The sequence below is a fragment of the Meriones unguiculatus genome, chromosome 3 (genome assembly GCF_030254825.1).
Source record: "Meriones unguiculatus strain TT.TT164.6M chromosome 3, Bangor_MerUng_6.1, whole genome shotgun sequence".
NCBI classification, from domain to species: Eukaryota; Metazoa; Chordata; class Mammalia; order Rodentia; family Muridae; genus Meriones; species Meriones unguiculatus.
Window position 1 is genome coordinate 19198637 of NC_083351.1, and position 15835 is coordinate 19214471.

A 15835-nucleotide genomic window follows, 5' to 3' on the forward strand; every position below is an offset into this window, starting at 1 on the left:
GATCCTGGAAATTGAACTTAGGACCTTTGGAAGAGCAGCAAGTGCTCTGTAACCGCTGAGCCATCTCTCCAGCCCTGTTTGTTTTGTGTTTTTGGTTTGGTTTGGTTTGGTTTTTGATTCTCCAGACAGGGTTTCTCTGTGTAGCCTTGTCGGTCCTGGACTCACTTTGTAGATCAGCCTGGCCTTGAACTCACAGAGCTCTGCCTGCCTCAGCCTCCCTGAGTGCTGGGATTACAGGCGTGCTGCAGCACACCAGGCTGCCTGCTTGGGTTTTTAAAACAGGTGTCTTGCTATGACGCTCTGGCTGGCCCAGATCTCCCTGTGTAGAACAGGCTGGATTAATCGTGAGCTCTTCCTCCCTGCGTATGCCTTAGGGGTGCTGGGATTGCGGGTTTGTACCACCAGTTTACACGTCTGTTTTATTTCGTTGCACCAAGTCACCAAAAGTTATCTGGTCCATTTAATGATATATTAATCCAGTTCAAAAATACTAAATCACAACCCGGCACGGTGGCACACACCTGTAATCCTAGCAGTTGCGGAGGCAGAGGCAGGCGGATCTCAGTGAGTTCAAGGCCAGCCTGGTCTACAAAGGGAGTCCAGAACAGCCAAGGCTACACAGAGAAACCCTGTCTCGAAAAAAAAAATTATATATATGTATATATATATATAATTCACTGCCTCCTAAGGCTCCGATAGCTTCACAAAACGAGAAAGAGAAAGAGAGAGAGAGAAGTGGGAGGTAGGATTAGAAATACTGCTGATGACAGGATGACTAAGAAGGTCAAAGAAGGTTTCTCTGAGGAAGTGAGAGGAGAGACTGAAGTAGCAACATAACGAAGAACAATGAACACCTCCTTAGAAGCGAACACGATTTCCTATGTGTAAATAAAGGTACGCTGGCTCTCGGCATCCTGGGCATAGCTACCACAAACCTTGTATTTCCCCGATGTATTGGTATCCGTAGGGATGGCCACCATTTACAACTTTTAATAAAAATCGACCCTAGCACTGAAACTGTAGTGTGGGAGTGGACGACGTGCCTCATTCCAATGAGACCAAAAGCCGAGATTTCACCTCTCCACGCTGCTCTGTGGTCGGTGGAGACGCACCGGAGCTCAGGTTTAACCACTAGCTGGCTAAGACCTACACCAGCCTCCCTCTCGGCGTCCGCGAAAGAAGGCTGGAGCCCCATCCCTCCCTCCTGATTCGCTTCTTCCGTGCTCGTCCCGCCTTCCCAGCCTCCAGATTGGCGGCTCGGCCGCCCTCGCAGTTTTCGCGCTAGGAGAAAAGCAACCACGCCCGGGACGCCAACAGAGCGGTGCAGGAAACAATGGCAAGCTCGGCGTTGGCCGCTCGGGCTCGGCTCGGGGCTTGGGGCGTGAGGGTCCTGCAAACCCGAGGCTACGGCTCGGACTCGGTAGGTGGCGGCACGACCCGCCATGCATCCCGGGGCGCGGGTCCTCTCTCCCTTGTTGTGCCTGTTTTTTAAGTCCCCCCGTCTCTCTCTGCAGCCGGACAGCACGAACAGCTCTGGCTCCATCCGAGAAGCCGGCGGGGCCTTCGGGAAGAGGGAGAAGGCTGAAGAGGATCGTTATTTCCGGTGAGGCCCACCTGGTCCCAAGTCCAGCCACCAGTCCCTCTCCCTGTCCTTTCTACGCCCTCTGTCGACCTACTCTTCTTTACCTAGTCCCTTGGGGGCGCCCATCTTCTGGCAGAATTCCAAGGCCGATGAAACCTTGGCGTCTCAGCGTGGTTGAGACAGTGAACGTCACGCTGCCGCCCTCCCACCCAGCCCTTAGCCCCTTGCACGGGGTCTGCAGGAGACTCAGCCCAAGGCTTGGCTCCAAACTGATCATTGGCTGCCATCTTCCTCGCCCCCTGCAACCCTGGTGGGTGCCAGACTTCCCAGACGCCTTGAGCGTTGTTTACATCCAGCCAGAACCTGCAGACCCTCTGAGCCCGATTTACTCTCCTGCCTCCTCGTCTTTTCTCCCCCAACCGCCCTCTCCCCGCATTAGTTTTGTAAGGCTGTGTCCATTCCCTGAGACCTCAGACCACGTCAGCCATTTCTAGCTCCTCCACGTGCCTCCCATTCTTCAGAAGAACCAAGGAATACCTGCTCGAGGTTAGACTTTGCCCACCCCAGGAGACTTTTGCGCTCCTCAGACCCTGAGTCGTAGGTTTCTCTCTCGGCTGGTTAGAAACAGGGAGTGGACTAGGTCTATCTACAACCTTTTCCCAGCCCTGAGTTATCTTTAACTAACTTCTGTCCACACTGGAGAGGAGCCAGAAACTAATCTTGCTTCCGTTTCTCCTTTGGTCTCCGTACTAAGCCTTTGGGGGTTGTTGCTCAATTATGGACTAAGACCTTAAACATGCCGAGGCCCGGGGTTCAAGTCCCAGTACCAAAAAAACAAAACAAAACAAAAAAAAAAAACAATTATCTGGATGGCAGTTCTCCAGCCTCAGCCTTCCAAATGTTACACAGAGAGGTATAAGCCTATAATACATATATATATATATGTACTTCTAGAGGTGTGTGTTTGTGTATACTTCTATAAATAGAGGCTTGGAACCTCTGTTCTTTATTGTAGTTTGTTGGGTTGTGTTTGGGTTTTCTTTCTTTTAAAGATTCCTTTTTAATTCTGTGACTGTGCACATAAGCACAAGTGCCCACTGGGAAACCAGTGGATGTCCCTGGAATTAGAGCTACAAGCAGTTGTGCGCTGTTGAAAGGTATTCTGGGAGCCAAACTGAGGTCCTGTGCAAGAGCAGTATGCAGGGCCTAGAGAGACTTGGCTTGGCTTGGGGATTAAGAGCACTGATTGCTCTTCCAGAGGAACCAGGTTCTGTTGCCAGTGCCCATATGATGTCTAACAACTGTCTATAGCTCCGGTTCCATCACACCCCACACCCTCCCTGTCCTACATAAGCAATGCATGCATGCATGTGGTGCATTCAACACGCATGCAGGTCGGAGAGACCCTGTCTTAAAAAAAAATCCAAATACATGCAGGCAAAACACCCCTACACAGGGGCTGGAGAGATGGCTCAGAGGTTAAGAACACTGACTGTTCTTCGAAAGGTCCCGATTTCAATTCCCAACAACCGCCTGGTGGCTCCCAACCATCTATAGTGAGATGATCTGGTGCTGTCTTCTGGTGTGCAGGCAGAATGCTGTATTTAAAAAAACAACACTTCCTACACATAAAGATAAAAAACAAAACAGAGAAATCTCAAGAAGAAGCTGATTGTGGTGGTGTACAGTTTTATTTAAATGTGTGTGTACATGTGTGCATGCATGCTCCTCCATGTGTGTATGGGCCATCATAAGCCAGAGGCAGCAGAGCCCCGGGAGTTGGAGTTACAGGTAGCTGTGAGCTGCCTGGCATTGGTGCTGGGAACTGAATGTGGATTCTTACGAAGGAGAAATGCATTCTTTTGCTGTCAGAGCCATCTCTCCATCTCTGATTTTATTTTATTTCTTTATGTATGCCTGTGGAAGCTAAAAGAGGGCATCCGATCCCCTGAAACGGTAGTTACCAATGGCTATGAGCTGCTCTTTGGATGCTAGAAACTGAACCTGAGTTCTCTGCAAGAGCAAGTTGCTCTTAACCATTGAGCCATGTTCCCAGTCCCAACTCAGAATGCTTAAATTGGGAACTTAACAAAAGACAAGAGTTGGATCCCCTAGAATTGGAGTAACAGATGGTTGCAGGCCACCTTGTGGGTGCTGGGAACTGAACCTGGGTCCTCCGCAAGAGCAGCAAGTGCTCTTAACCACTGAGCCATCTTTCTCATCCCTGGTTTGAGGCTTCTGAGACAGTCTCTGTGTGTAGTTGAAGTTGTGATGGAACTCAGGCTTCCTCAAACTCCCAGCATTCCCTCTCATCTCAGCTGAAGTTACAGTGGTGAGCCACTGACCCGGACTGCCTTAGGTATCACTATCATTAACGATTTCCTTGGGAGTCAGAGAAATGAGTCACAGGGTAAAGGTGCTTTGTAACCAAGACTATGAACCTGAGTTTTAATGCCTGGGACTCAGGTGATAGAAGGAGAGAACTGACTCCCACAGGCTCCATCCTCTACCACCCCCTCACCCTGCATACGCACACACAGGTAAATGTGTTGTGGAAAAATTGTCTATTAAAATCTATTGTTAAACCGCATAATTATTGTGGCTATTATTTATCCTGCTATCAATCAAGGGCCCAGACACCTGTTGTAGTTTTAATATGCCTCAAACCTGAGGCTTGGCAGATAGAAACCCTTCAAGCTACCTTATTTTCTCCCGGCCCCACACGGCAATGCCTTTTGCTTTTAAGCATTCCCATTTGGGCTACTTCCCATCCGTAATTCCAAAGTTCTGTGCTTACGCCTTTGATCTGGTTGCTTCTCTCCAACACTGAGTAAACTCCCGGCCATGTGGTTTTCTCCACAGTAACCCACAGCAGCCCCGCTTCCTCCTTCTCCTCTAGTCCTGTCTCTTCCCTTCCCGTGATCCAGGGACCGTGGCCACACCTACCTCGCTTCTGCCCTGCCCAGGTGTAGGCATTTTATTGCTATGGTAGCAGGTTAATAATAATGCCGTAAAAGATTATAGGCTATTAATAGTAAATATTTAAAGCCTTTTCTTATTTTCTGCAACATAAATGTTATAAAAGTGAAATAAAGAACTGGGCATGGTGGTGCACACCTTTAATCCGGGCAATGAGAAGGCAGAGGCAGGCAGATCTCTGTGGGTTTGCCTGGTCTACAAAACGAGTCCAGGACAGCCAGGGCTACACAGAGAAACCCTGCCTCGAAAAATGAACAAAAAAAGAGTAAAATAAAGATCTCTTTGGCATGAAAGGTTGGAATTAAGCCCTCCGCCACTGTTTCCTTACAGAGAGAAGACTAGAGAACAGCTGGCTGCCCTGAGGAAGCATCATGAAGATGAGATAGAGTACCACGCCAAGGAGATTGAGCGTCTGCAGAAACAAATTGAGCGTCATAAGAAGAAGCTAAAATCCCTAAAGGACAGCGATCATTAAATGCGCCCAGTCCCTCACAGAATGGCCTGTATTGTCGTCCCCCCTTCTACAGAGACATAGTTTTGAGTGATTAATATTTGGTCTGTGTGCTACTAACAGATTAAATAAAAGTATCGCCAGTAAACTGTGCCTGCTGCCTTCTATCTAGAGCAGCAGTTCCCAGCCTGTGGGTTAAGACCCCTTTGGGGGTAGACTTTGACCCTTTTGACAGGAGTTGCCCAAGACAGTCGGAAATATGAGATATTTACATTATGATTCACAACAGTAGCAAAATTGCAGTTATGAAGTAGCAGCCAAAAACATTGTGTGGTTGGATGTCACCACAACATGAGGCACGGTATTAAAGGGTGGCAGCATTAGGAAGGTTGAGAACCACTGATCTAGAGGAACAGACACTACTCATCCATTAAAATGAATTAGAAAGTAGAGGAGGGGAAGTGACACAGACTGACTCAAAGCTTAGAAGCAGCCCAGAGAGCAGAGAGGAAAGACTGTTTCCAAAGCTGTTGCTGCAGGGACTAGAAACAATCGTATTGTTTCTTGAAGAACTGGCTATTGCTCTAATTTCGCAGGTTGAGACAACTGCAGTTAGAAGAGATACACAGGTCCACAATGTAGCTTAGTTGGTAAGAGTGCTTGCCCTGCGTGCACCAAATCCTGGGTTCAATCCCCGGCACTGTGCAAACCAGGAACAGCAGCAAATGGCTAGAGAGACTGCACAGGGCTTAAGAGCATTGGCTGCTATTCCGGAGGACCTGGATTCAGTTGACAGCACCCATATGGTGGCTAACTCCAGTCCTAGAGTCCTCTGTCCTCAGACACTGAAAACAAAACACATGCAGGCAGAACACCCCCACCCATAACACTTTTTTTTTTAATTGAGACAGGTTTTTCTGTGGAACTTTGGCTGGCCTGGAGTCATTTTATACACCAGGCTCACAGATAGATGCCAGCGTCTGCCTCCCTAGTGCTGTGATAGGTGCTCCCTAGGGCCTGTGCTACACACTGGCAGTAACAATTTTTTTTAAGTTTTAAAAAAAGTTTCACTTTACAACAGATTCTTTTTTTAAAAGATACATGGATTGAAGGAGGGGGTGGTCCTACAGCTGGGATACAAAATGAATAAATTGTATATAAATAACTTTTTTTAAAAAGGTACATGGAGCCATGTGGTGATTGCCTATGCCTTTAATCCCAGCATTTGGGAGGCAGAGGCAGGCAGGTCTCTGCAGAGTGAGGTACAGGACAGCCAGCGCTCCACAGAGAACGCTATCTTGAAAATCTTGATGTTGAAGGACTGTTTGAGTTTGCAGTCTTAGTCCGGGAGAGCCTTTCTGAGCTTGGCCCTAGAAGGAACACTCCCTTTCCCCAGCAGTGCCTCCTACTCTGTTTGATCTCACCTGGACAGCGTCTTTAGGCATAGATACCTCTTACCCACATCTGATAGAAAGCCTTTGGCACAGTTCCCTGCTAGCCCTCCCTCCCTGCACCTATAGTATAGTTAGGTACCGTGCCCCTGCACAGGAGATAGGACCCTGCTATTTAATGCAAATGAAGCACACTGTGAGGCCTATCAGAATTCCTCCTGGCCACTTCCCTTTTCCTATATAGTCCTCTCACCCCAGGATAAATTTGATCTGCCTCCCTGCAGCTGGTCCCTGAAGCTATTCCTTCATGCTCAAGGCCTTCCAAACCCTGCCTCTGCTCCTCCCGCCCTACTGGCCTGCTGGTGACCAGCCCCCCATGTAAAGAGCTTGCTTAGATGTAGGATGGCCTAGGAATGAACCCTGCACTAAGTACCGAAAAGGTTACCAGGAAAAAATACAGTGTTACCTACAGACCCTCAGTGTAGATCCTCAGTTCAGACATTGGAGTCCAGATTATTTTGGGGGGGATGGCGGGTGGGAAGCTTGGAATGGAGGAACCAGAACCTCCTGATTGTGTATCTGTACACGTGTGTGTAAATGACTCAGCACCTTTGCGACAGCATACTGAAATAAAAGATGTAGTGTTTGGTCTGGTTCTTCCAAGAAGGTCTCTCCATGTAGTGCTGTACTATAGAACCCAGGCCGGCCTCAAACAAATTCGCCCACCTCTGCCTCTCAAGTGCTGGGATTAAAGTCCTGCACCGCCCCACACCTGGTGATTAAGTAATAGCAAAATACCGTTCAAGTCCTGAAATAGTTGAGCTGGCATAAAGTCCTAAACACAAGCAGCGCAGTTGTAGGATTCACGAGGGATTCCAACCCCACTCCCTCCACGGGGGCATGTCTAGAGAAGTTCCACAAGCCAGGGGCATCACCATCCCTTTGGAACTGAACCGAATGCAAACTCCCAGGCCAGGAACAAAGCCTGCTTAGACCGGGAAGAGGATGGATATACTGGGATTTTTGTTTTTGTTTGCTTTTGTTTGGTTATTTTTTTATGTTTAGTTGTTTTGCTTTTCTTAATGGTTCTTTTGCTGTTTATTTGTTTGTTTGTTTGGGGGGGGTCATGTGTGGCTCAAGATGACTTTGAACTCCTGATCTTTCTGCCCCTGCCACTCAGGTGATTAAATGACAAGCATCAGTCACCACACTTGGTTTTGCTCTGGTGCTGGAAATTGGAAATTTATCCTGTGTTTCATGCGAGGACTCTTGGAAGCAAGCAACTGCCCTAGCTCTTGGGAATTTCATGTGTATGCATATGTGTGGATGTGGAAAAGTTTTGTTTTTGTTTGTTTGTTTGTTTTTCAAGATAGGGTTTCTCTGTGTAGCCCTGGCTGTCCTGCACTAGCTTTGTAGACTAAGCTGGCCTCAAACTCACAGAGGACTCTGCATCCTTGAGTGCTGGGATTACAGGCGTGTGCCACTGTGTCCGGCTATTTGGCTCTGGTTCTTATTTTGAGGCAGGCTCTCCCTATGTAGCCCAGGCTGACATGAAATTTACTATGCAATCCAAACTGGCCTGAAACAGTTATGTTGCCTAGGCCAGCCTAGAATTCCTGATACCTCTGCCCCAGCCTCCTTAGTAGTAGGAGGCCACCACTTCTGGCCCATAACATTCCACAAAGCACATTATGAGTAGAGATTTTATTGCTTATATTCTGCTTTACATGTAAGAAGCGCCATGGCTGGCCTCAGGGGAAACAGAGCTTTATGAGAAGCATGGGATCACTATCTCACAGAAGCTCCGGACGTGAACAAACCAGACAGGTAACAGGCAGAGCAGCTCTGTGAGGCTGCAGGAGCAGATGTCTCTAAGAAACCTCCAGGCTAGTCCTGTCAGTGCTGGGGACACTCTCTGCCTTTTGTTTTCGGTCTGATATATGAACTAGTGCTTCGTTTTATTAGGATTTTCTGAGATGGCATTTTTCTTCTGTGCGTGTGCCACAGCTTGTGTGGGGGGATCACAGGATAGCTTTGAAGGCTTCTTCCCCACCTTGTGGGTCCTGGGGCTTGAACTCAGGTGGTCAGTCTTGGCAGCAAGCGCCTTTACCCATGAGACCTGTCATTGACCCTGGTGTGTGTGTGTGTGTGTGTGTGTGTGTGTGTGTGTAACATTATTTGAGGTGTGGGAAAAGTCTGGGGATGGGAGAGAATGTATTTGTGCCACAGATATCAGAAGAGGCTTCCATTCCCTGCCATGTGGATTCTGGGGATTTCTTTCTTTCTTTCTTTCTTTATGGAATTTTATAAAATAGATTATTTATAACTTCCACCAAATGAATGCATTCAGAGAACATCACAATTATTTGCTTATTACATCTCACGTTACTTTTGGCAAATGCATCTCGTTAATTAAGCATACTCTTTTATGTACTAGAAATCAAATGACGGACCTCACACACACTAAGCGTGCCCTCTACCACTGAGCTACACCACCAGTCCTAGTTTAATTTTACAGCCAAAGTTGCTGAAACAGGTTGTGAGGTAATTTCTGGCAGGTTTCATGGTGAGGTTGGTCCTGAGCAGAAAGCTGTTACCTCAGAAAGTGCTCTCAAAGCCCTTAGCTACAGTTCCAGGATGGCGGTGTTGACACCTAATAGCTCCCTCTTCCCTGTGGATCGGGTGTGAGGAGTGGTGTGTGCGGTTGACTGGGGATAAAGGAGAGGGTTCCTTGGCAGGGAGTGTAGAAGTGGCTGTGCTTGCTCCTGGCTCTGGCATGTTAGCCGTGACAGGAATCCCATCAGCATGTCTGTGCCTGTGTCTGCAGTGCAAACTCATGATCCTAGCTGTTTGAGGCTTCCACAGTAGTTAACTCGAAAGTTGCTTTCAGATGAGCAGTAGCATTGCACACTCTTAATACCAGCACTTGGGGAGGCAGAAGCAGAGGCAAGCATATCTCTATGAGTTCTAGACCTGCGTGGTCTATTAGAACAAGTTCCGGGACAGCCAGGACTACACAAAGAAATCTTGTCAAAAGACAAAAAAAAAAAAAAAGCTAAAAAAAAGAAACAAGAAAGTTGTTTTCAACTCAAGCTGCACATGGACATATCTGGGGGAGGGGAGGGTTGTCTCTTAAAAACAAGTCTCAAGAGCTAGAAGTCTACCCCAGTATTGGAACACTGGGTTTGAGTCCCAGCCTGGGAAGAGAAGTTGGGGAAGGGAGAGGAGGAAAAAGAAAAAGATCTTCATTATCATCTTAGGATCAATTAAACCCAAATGTATGGCTGAGGAGATGGCTCGGTCAATAAAGTGCCTACTGCGGAAGCATAAGGACCAGTAACTCCACCGAAAAGGGGAGAGGGGAAGGTCGAGACAGGAAGATCTCATCAGGCACCAGCCCACCCTAACCCATAAGCTTCAGATTCAGTGAGAGGCCCTGTCTCAAAACAAGAAGATAGAAAGTGGTTGAGAGAATGCGAAAGACACCCTCCACCCCCCTCAGGCACGCACATGAGTATACACCTTCTTTACAAGTATCTATACAACACACACACACACACACACACACACACACCCCTCCCAGACTGGCTTACAGCCGTGATCCCAACACTCTGAAGGCAGACACAAGGAGCAACTCCAGCCATCCTGGACTCCTCTATCTCAAAAGAAAAGGGAGCTGGAGAGATGGCTCGGCAGTTGAGGGCGCTTGCGGCAGAGGACCCAGTTTGGGTTCCCAGCGCCCACATGGAGACTCACAACTGCTTGTAACTCCAGTTCCAGGAGATCTAGGGCCAAGAGTGCCAAGCATGGATGTGATGCACACACGTGCAGGCAAAACATACTCATACAGGTAAAATCTTATTTATTTATTTATTTTGGTTTCTCAAGACGGAGTTTCCCTGTGTAGCCCTTACTGTGCTGTAACTTGCTCTGTAGACCAGGCTGGCCTCCATCACAGAGAGCCGCCTGCCTCTGCCTTCCAAGTGCTAGGACTAAAGGTATGTGTCACCTCTATTTAAGGGAAACATTTTCATTGTTGTTGTTGTTGTTTTATTTTGGTTTTGGTTTCACGGCTACACAGGGTTTCTCTGTGTAGCTGTGGCTGTCCTGGACTCGTTTTGTAGACCAGGCTGTCCTCAAACTCTCAGAGATCTGCCTGCCTCCCCTAGTAATCCTCAGCCTCCCCAGATGCTGGGATTACAGTTGTGTACCACTGTGTCCAATTTGTGTGTGTGTGTTGCTTTCTTTGTCTAATTCCTACAGAGAGTTGTGGTCATTCCCCATTTTATAAGCATTGTTGCATAGCCTAAGTTAAAAAAAAAAGAAAAAGAAAAAGAACCTAGGATGTGTGTGTGTGTGTGTTTTGTGACAGGTCTCCACATGCTAGGAGGCTGGGGAACGATGGCCTGCTCTGTCATCACCTTTCCACCGTACTCTCTTGAGACAGGGTCTCTCACAGAACCCAGAGCTCAGAGGTTTCCAGCCAGTGTTCCATAGGTAGTTCTATCTTCCATGCATAAAGGTTGCCATTGCCCCAGGGCAGCTGTGGCTACTTACAAGTGACCCAGGATCAAGTCAAGAGATCAGTGCTGTTGACCCTTGACATTTCCTCATAGAAAGAGGGGCTAGGGAGAGTGAGGAAACCCTCCCCTAAGATTCTAGTTCCTTCTTCATGCACTTCCCAGTGAGGCATATAGAATTCTACCCTGGCTGTCCAGGGCCTGCTAGTCTTGGTGTATAGACGGAGGAAGGTTAACAGCAGGGAGGGACTCAGTCTGCAGCTATAAGGAAGTCATCACACAAGCTGAGGGAAGGTTTTCTAAACAAATCCAACGAACTCATTGGTTTCCCAAGCTGCACTTTAGTGACATCCTGCTTTGGTTTGTTCTGGATGCCCTAAAAGGAGGAGGTAGGTGGTTCTTTATGTCTGCCCAGGGAGAGGGTTCTAGAAAACTAACAGCCAGAAATCTCAGCAATCCTCCTCCCTCCTCCCTCCTCCCTCCTCCCTCCTCCCTCCTCCCTCCTCCCAGCCATGCTCTGGCTTTGCAGGCACACAGCCATGCCCAGCTCTCACTCGGGTGCTGGGATCTAAAGTCAGGTCCTCAAGCTTACACAGCAAGTGTTCTTCACCGTCTCCCCAGCCCAGCCCTGAGAATGCAGGGCTGTGTGCCACCAGCACACCCAGTTTTATGGAGTGCTGGAGCCTGAACCCAAGGCTTTATGCGAGCTGGCTTAGCGCTGCGCAGAGACACATGCCAGCCCTTTATTTTTAGCTCTCTAAACTTTTGTCCAGCAAAGTTTCTTTTAGTATCTACTGTATGCTGGGCACGCAGTGTTCACTGGAGATCCAGTTACAAAATAATAATAGCTCCTTCTTTTAAAAATGGAATCCATGGCCTATTGGGAAAGATATGCGATTAAAAAGGAATTAAACAAAAATGTGGGAAGCACTCCAATGGCGAGGAGGGTTAATGGTGTTTTATAAATGTGTATTATTGCAGTCTCTTTTTTTCCTGTTTTTTTTTTTTTATTTTATTTTAATCACAGGTCATTCGCTTGTATCCCAGCCGTAGACCCCTCCCTCATTTCCTCCCAATCCCACCCTCCCTCCCTCATCTCCTCCCTGCCCTTTTTCCAAGTCCACTGATAGGGGAGGTCTTCCTCCCCTTCCATCTGACCCTAGCCTATCAGGTATCTTCAGGACTGGCTGCAATGTCCTTATCTGTGGCCTAGCAAGGCTGCTCCTCCCTTGGGGGTGGGGGGGGAGATCAATGAGCCAGTCACTGAGTTCATGTCAGAAATAATCCTTGACTCCCATGTTTTTTGTTTTGTTTTGTTTTGTTTTTTGAGACAGGGTTTCTCTGTGTAACCTTGGCTGTCCTGGACTCAATTTGTAGATCAGACTGACTTCAACTCATAGAGATCTGCCTGCCTCTGCCTCCTCAAGTGCTGGGATCACAGGCCTGTGCCACCCATGTCGGACTGCAGTTTCTCTCTTAACCTGGCTATGATCCAAATAATTGCGACTGGACTATTGTATTTATTTAACAAGCTTTATGGCACAAGAACTGAGCAGCACTAATCTATTTTAACCCTCTAAGCTAATCTGGCTTCTTCCCACCATAAACCCTGACAATACTTGCACCTCATGTCTTTCTCTGCTCCAGCTGCCCTCTCTTGATGTCTCCTGGATCGCAACCAGGTATGGCGGCACAGAAATCAGCATCGGAATCTTTACACAGTGCACAATGACATTATGCGTACAGATGAGTATGGGATGCCGGGGGAAGACAAAGACTAGGCACTGCACCCAAACCTGGGGCTCCAAGGCACAAGGTGACGGAAGAGATGAAAGGGCGACGAGGCCCAAGGGAGGAGGTGCCACTCAGTGGGACCATACTTTCAAAAGATGGCTCTGAGAAAGCAAATGGGCTGCTGGAGACTGTGAATAGTCCCCCAAGTGCACATGGAGGTAACAGCGCGGAGGGTAGAGGGCTGGAGTCTAGCACCTTCCACAGGCTAGACTGGCCACACGCGTGTTTAATCACTGTGTCCCACTCTCCCGGTCCTTTCGTTTTTCCTTCTTTCTGTCCTCCTGACAGCCTTTCTCTCTTCCCTTTTCTTTATAAGAATAACAACAACAAAATGCCAAAGCCGCCTGCACCCTACTCCCAGGGATCTGTAACTTGGGAGTAGACAAAAGAAAGACGTCAGGAAAATACTGATCTTAACACCCCACCCCCTTCTTGGCTGTTTTTTTTATTTTGTTTTATTGCTGTTGTTTTCTACGTAAGTCAGGATGGCTTCAAACCTATAGGAATCCTGCTGCCTCTGCTCCCAAGTGTGAAGAGATTCCTTTTCTCTCTCTTTGGGTCTCCCCCTCCCATTTGTTATTGATTTTATTTTGTTTCAGACAAGGCCCAGGCTGGCCTCAAATTTACTCTGTAGCCTCAGCATTCTCAGTGCTGAGACCGAAGACCCATATCACCTTGCCAAGTGTGTTCATTCTCTCTTTCTTTTATTTTTTTTTAAGATTTATTTATTTATTATGCATACAATGTTCTGCCTGCAAGTATGCCTGCATGCCAGAAGAGGGCACCAGATCTCATTATAAACAGTTGTGAGTAACTATGTGGTTGGTGGGAATTGAACTTAAGACCTTTGGCAGGGCAACCAGTGCTCTTAACCAGTGCTCTAAATCATTTCTCCAGGTCCCCCCCCCCCGCTTTTTTTCCGAGATGAGACAGGGTTTCTCTGTGTAGCCTTGGTTGTCCTGCACTCCATTTGTAAACCAGGCTGGCCTGGAACTCACAGAGATCCACCTGCTTCTGCCTCCCGAGTGCTGGGGTCAAAGACACGGGACACCACTGCCCAGCCATTCTCACTTTCTTAAAAAAAAAAAAAAAAGTAAGCAGATAGCTGGAGCCAAGTAAGGGAATATAAATAAATAAATAAAATTAATGAAAGCTATAGGTGATGTTTACAAATAAGAACTAAACAGTCACTTTTTATCTCCAGTTTTACACAAATTAGCTGACTTTGACCTGAGAGTATGCAGAAAGATGTTATTCAGTTAATGAGCATTAGAGCTGTTTGCCATGGCAGCAACGTTCATTCTTATGATCCTAGCCACTTAGGAGCCAAGGCAAGAAGGTTCCTTGAACCCAAGCTTTCTTTTCTTTTCCTTCTTTTTATTTATTTATTCATTTATTTATTATGTATGCTGTTCTGCCTGCATATATGCCTCCACCCAGAAGAGGGAGGTTATCATAACCATGATAGATGGTTGTGAGCCACCATGTGGTTCTAGGAATTGAATTCAGGATCTTTGGAAGAGCAGACAGTGCTCTTAACCTCTGAGCCATCTCTCTAGCCCCTCTTTCTTTCTTTCTTTTTCTTTCTTCCTTCCCTCCCTTCTTTCTTTTCTCCCTTCCTTCCTTCCTTCCTTCCTTTCTTTTTTTTTTTTTGGAAACAGAGTTTCCTGTGTAGCTCTGACTGTCCTAGAATTCATTCTGTACACCAGGCTGGCCTTGAGCTTTGAGATCCACCAGTCTCTGCCCCCTCAGTACTGGGACTAAAGGCATAGGCCACCATGCCAGGCTTCAACGCAAGGTTTTAATGGCAGCTGCACAAAATAGTAGAACTTGTCTCTTAAGTGGTAGGAAGAAGTTAATGAGTATTTCACTACTACATAAAGGAGTTAAAAGACCTTGGAGAGTGAATGAGAAACTCCTTCTAATTCCTACTCTGTCCTTGCCTTACACCTTGGCCTTGGGCAAAGTTTTGAGTCAATGAGTATTTGCAAAAGTAGAAGGAAGTAGGGGATGCTGTTGCAGCTCAGTGGCAGGAGGATTGCCTAACAAGTTCAAGGCCCAGGGTTTGATCTCCAGCACAAAAAGGTGGGCAGGGGACATGACTCTGCATAAGGGCACTTGACAACAAGATAAGGGTCTGAGTTGACCCCCAAAACTCCAACGGTAGAAGGAGAGGACTAACTCCCACAAGGTGTCTTCTGGCCTCCACATGCATGCCATGACACACATGAACACGCACGCACACACACACACACACTCTAAACAAATAAACAAACACATGTACCTGTAAAAAGGAAGGCCTAGTCTAGGCATAATGTCACCCACCTTTAATCTCAGCACTCAGGAGGCAGAGGCAGAAGATCTCTGAGTTTGAGGTCAGTCTGATCTTCATAATGAGGTTCAGGCCAGCCACTGAGTCCTCCATGAGACCCTGTCTCCTTACAAAAAAAAAAAAAAAAAAAAAAGGAAAACAGGAAGATAAGGAAAGTAGTGCTGGGATTGAATGTAGACCCTCAATCACATGTGCCACATCACGGACCCACACGCCAGCTCTCCTCTTAACACCCTTCTGTAAGAACAGCCAGCGCTTAACTGCTGAATCATCTCTCCAGCCGCCCTGCACCCACCCCTCGGCTTTGGACTTGTGATTCCCTGCCTCAGCCTCCTTAGGAGCTAGGATTACAAGCACCGACTACCAGGCTCAGCTGTGTTGAGGAATGTAGATCTTTTCAGGGGGTTTCAGACTCCGGTTCCTATAGATAATGTGGGTAAGTTAAATGGTTTGTGTGCTTTACGATTGCTGAAAACAGGAAAAGACAAGTCTAGCTACTTGCTGGTGAGCTGTTTCGAAAGAGAAATATACATAGGGGATTTTATGTGAAATCTCTCAAACATTTTTTTTTTTCAAGATAAGGTCTCATGTAATACAGGCCACTGAGGACACCTGTAATATAGACGTCCTTACACATAAAATAAACGATTTTTACAAGAGGCAAAGTGGAAGAGCAAGCATGATGACACAGGCCTACAATCTTAGCATGCCAGACAGTGGAGGCAGGAAGATCAGACACTCGAGGTCTTCCTCTAAGCCACATAAAATCCACGGAAAACCTGTGCG

At 47.2% G+C, this 15835-nt stretch overlaps 1 protein-coding gene across 1 annotated transcript; it reads left to right on the top strand.

Annotated features, from left to right (window-relative positions):
- Positions 1-1260: 1260 nt before the first annotated feature.
- Atp5if1 (ATP synthase inhibitory factor subunit 1) lies at positions 1261-5160 on the top strand. The gene is made up of 3 exons (XM_021651404.2): positions 1261-1420; positions 1515-1603; positions 4892-5160. Exons 1-3 carry the CDS (start codon positions 1334-1336, stop codon positions 5034-5036), a joined length of 321 nt encoding a protein of 106 aa, XP_021507079.1. The 5' UTR covers positions 1261-1333; the 3' UTR covers positions 5037-5160.
- The last annotated feature ends 10675 nt before the right edge of the window (positions 5161-15835 follow it).

Excerpts from the sequence above, each read along its gene's own strand:
- Atp5if1 (XM_021651404.2), top strand. The coding sequence starts at position 1,334 with ATGGCAAGCTCGGCGTTGGCCGCTCGGGCTCGGCTCGGGGCTTGGGGC. Across the intron at positions 1,421-1,514 it reads GAGGCTACGGCTCGGACTCG|CCGGACAGCACGAACAGCTC; the intron begins GTAGGTGGCGGC and ends CTCTCTCTGCAG. Across the intron at positions 1,604-4,891 it reads GAAGAGGATCGTTATTTCCG|AGAGAAGACTAGAGAACAGC; the intron begins GTGAGGCCCACC and ends GTTTCCTTACAG.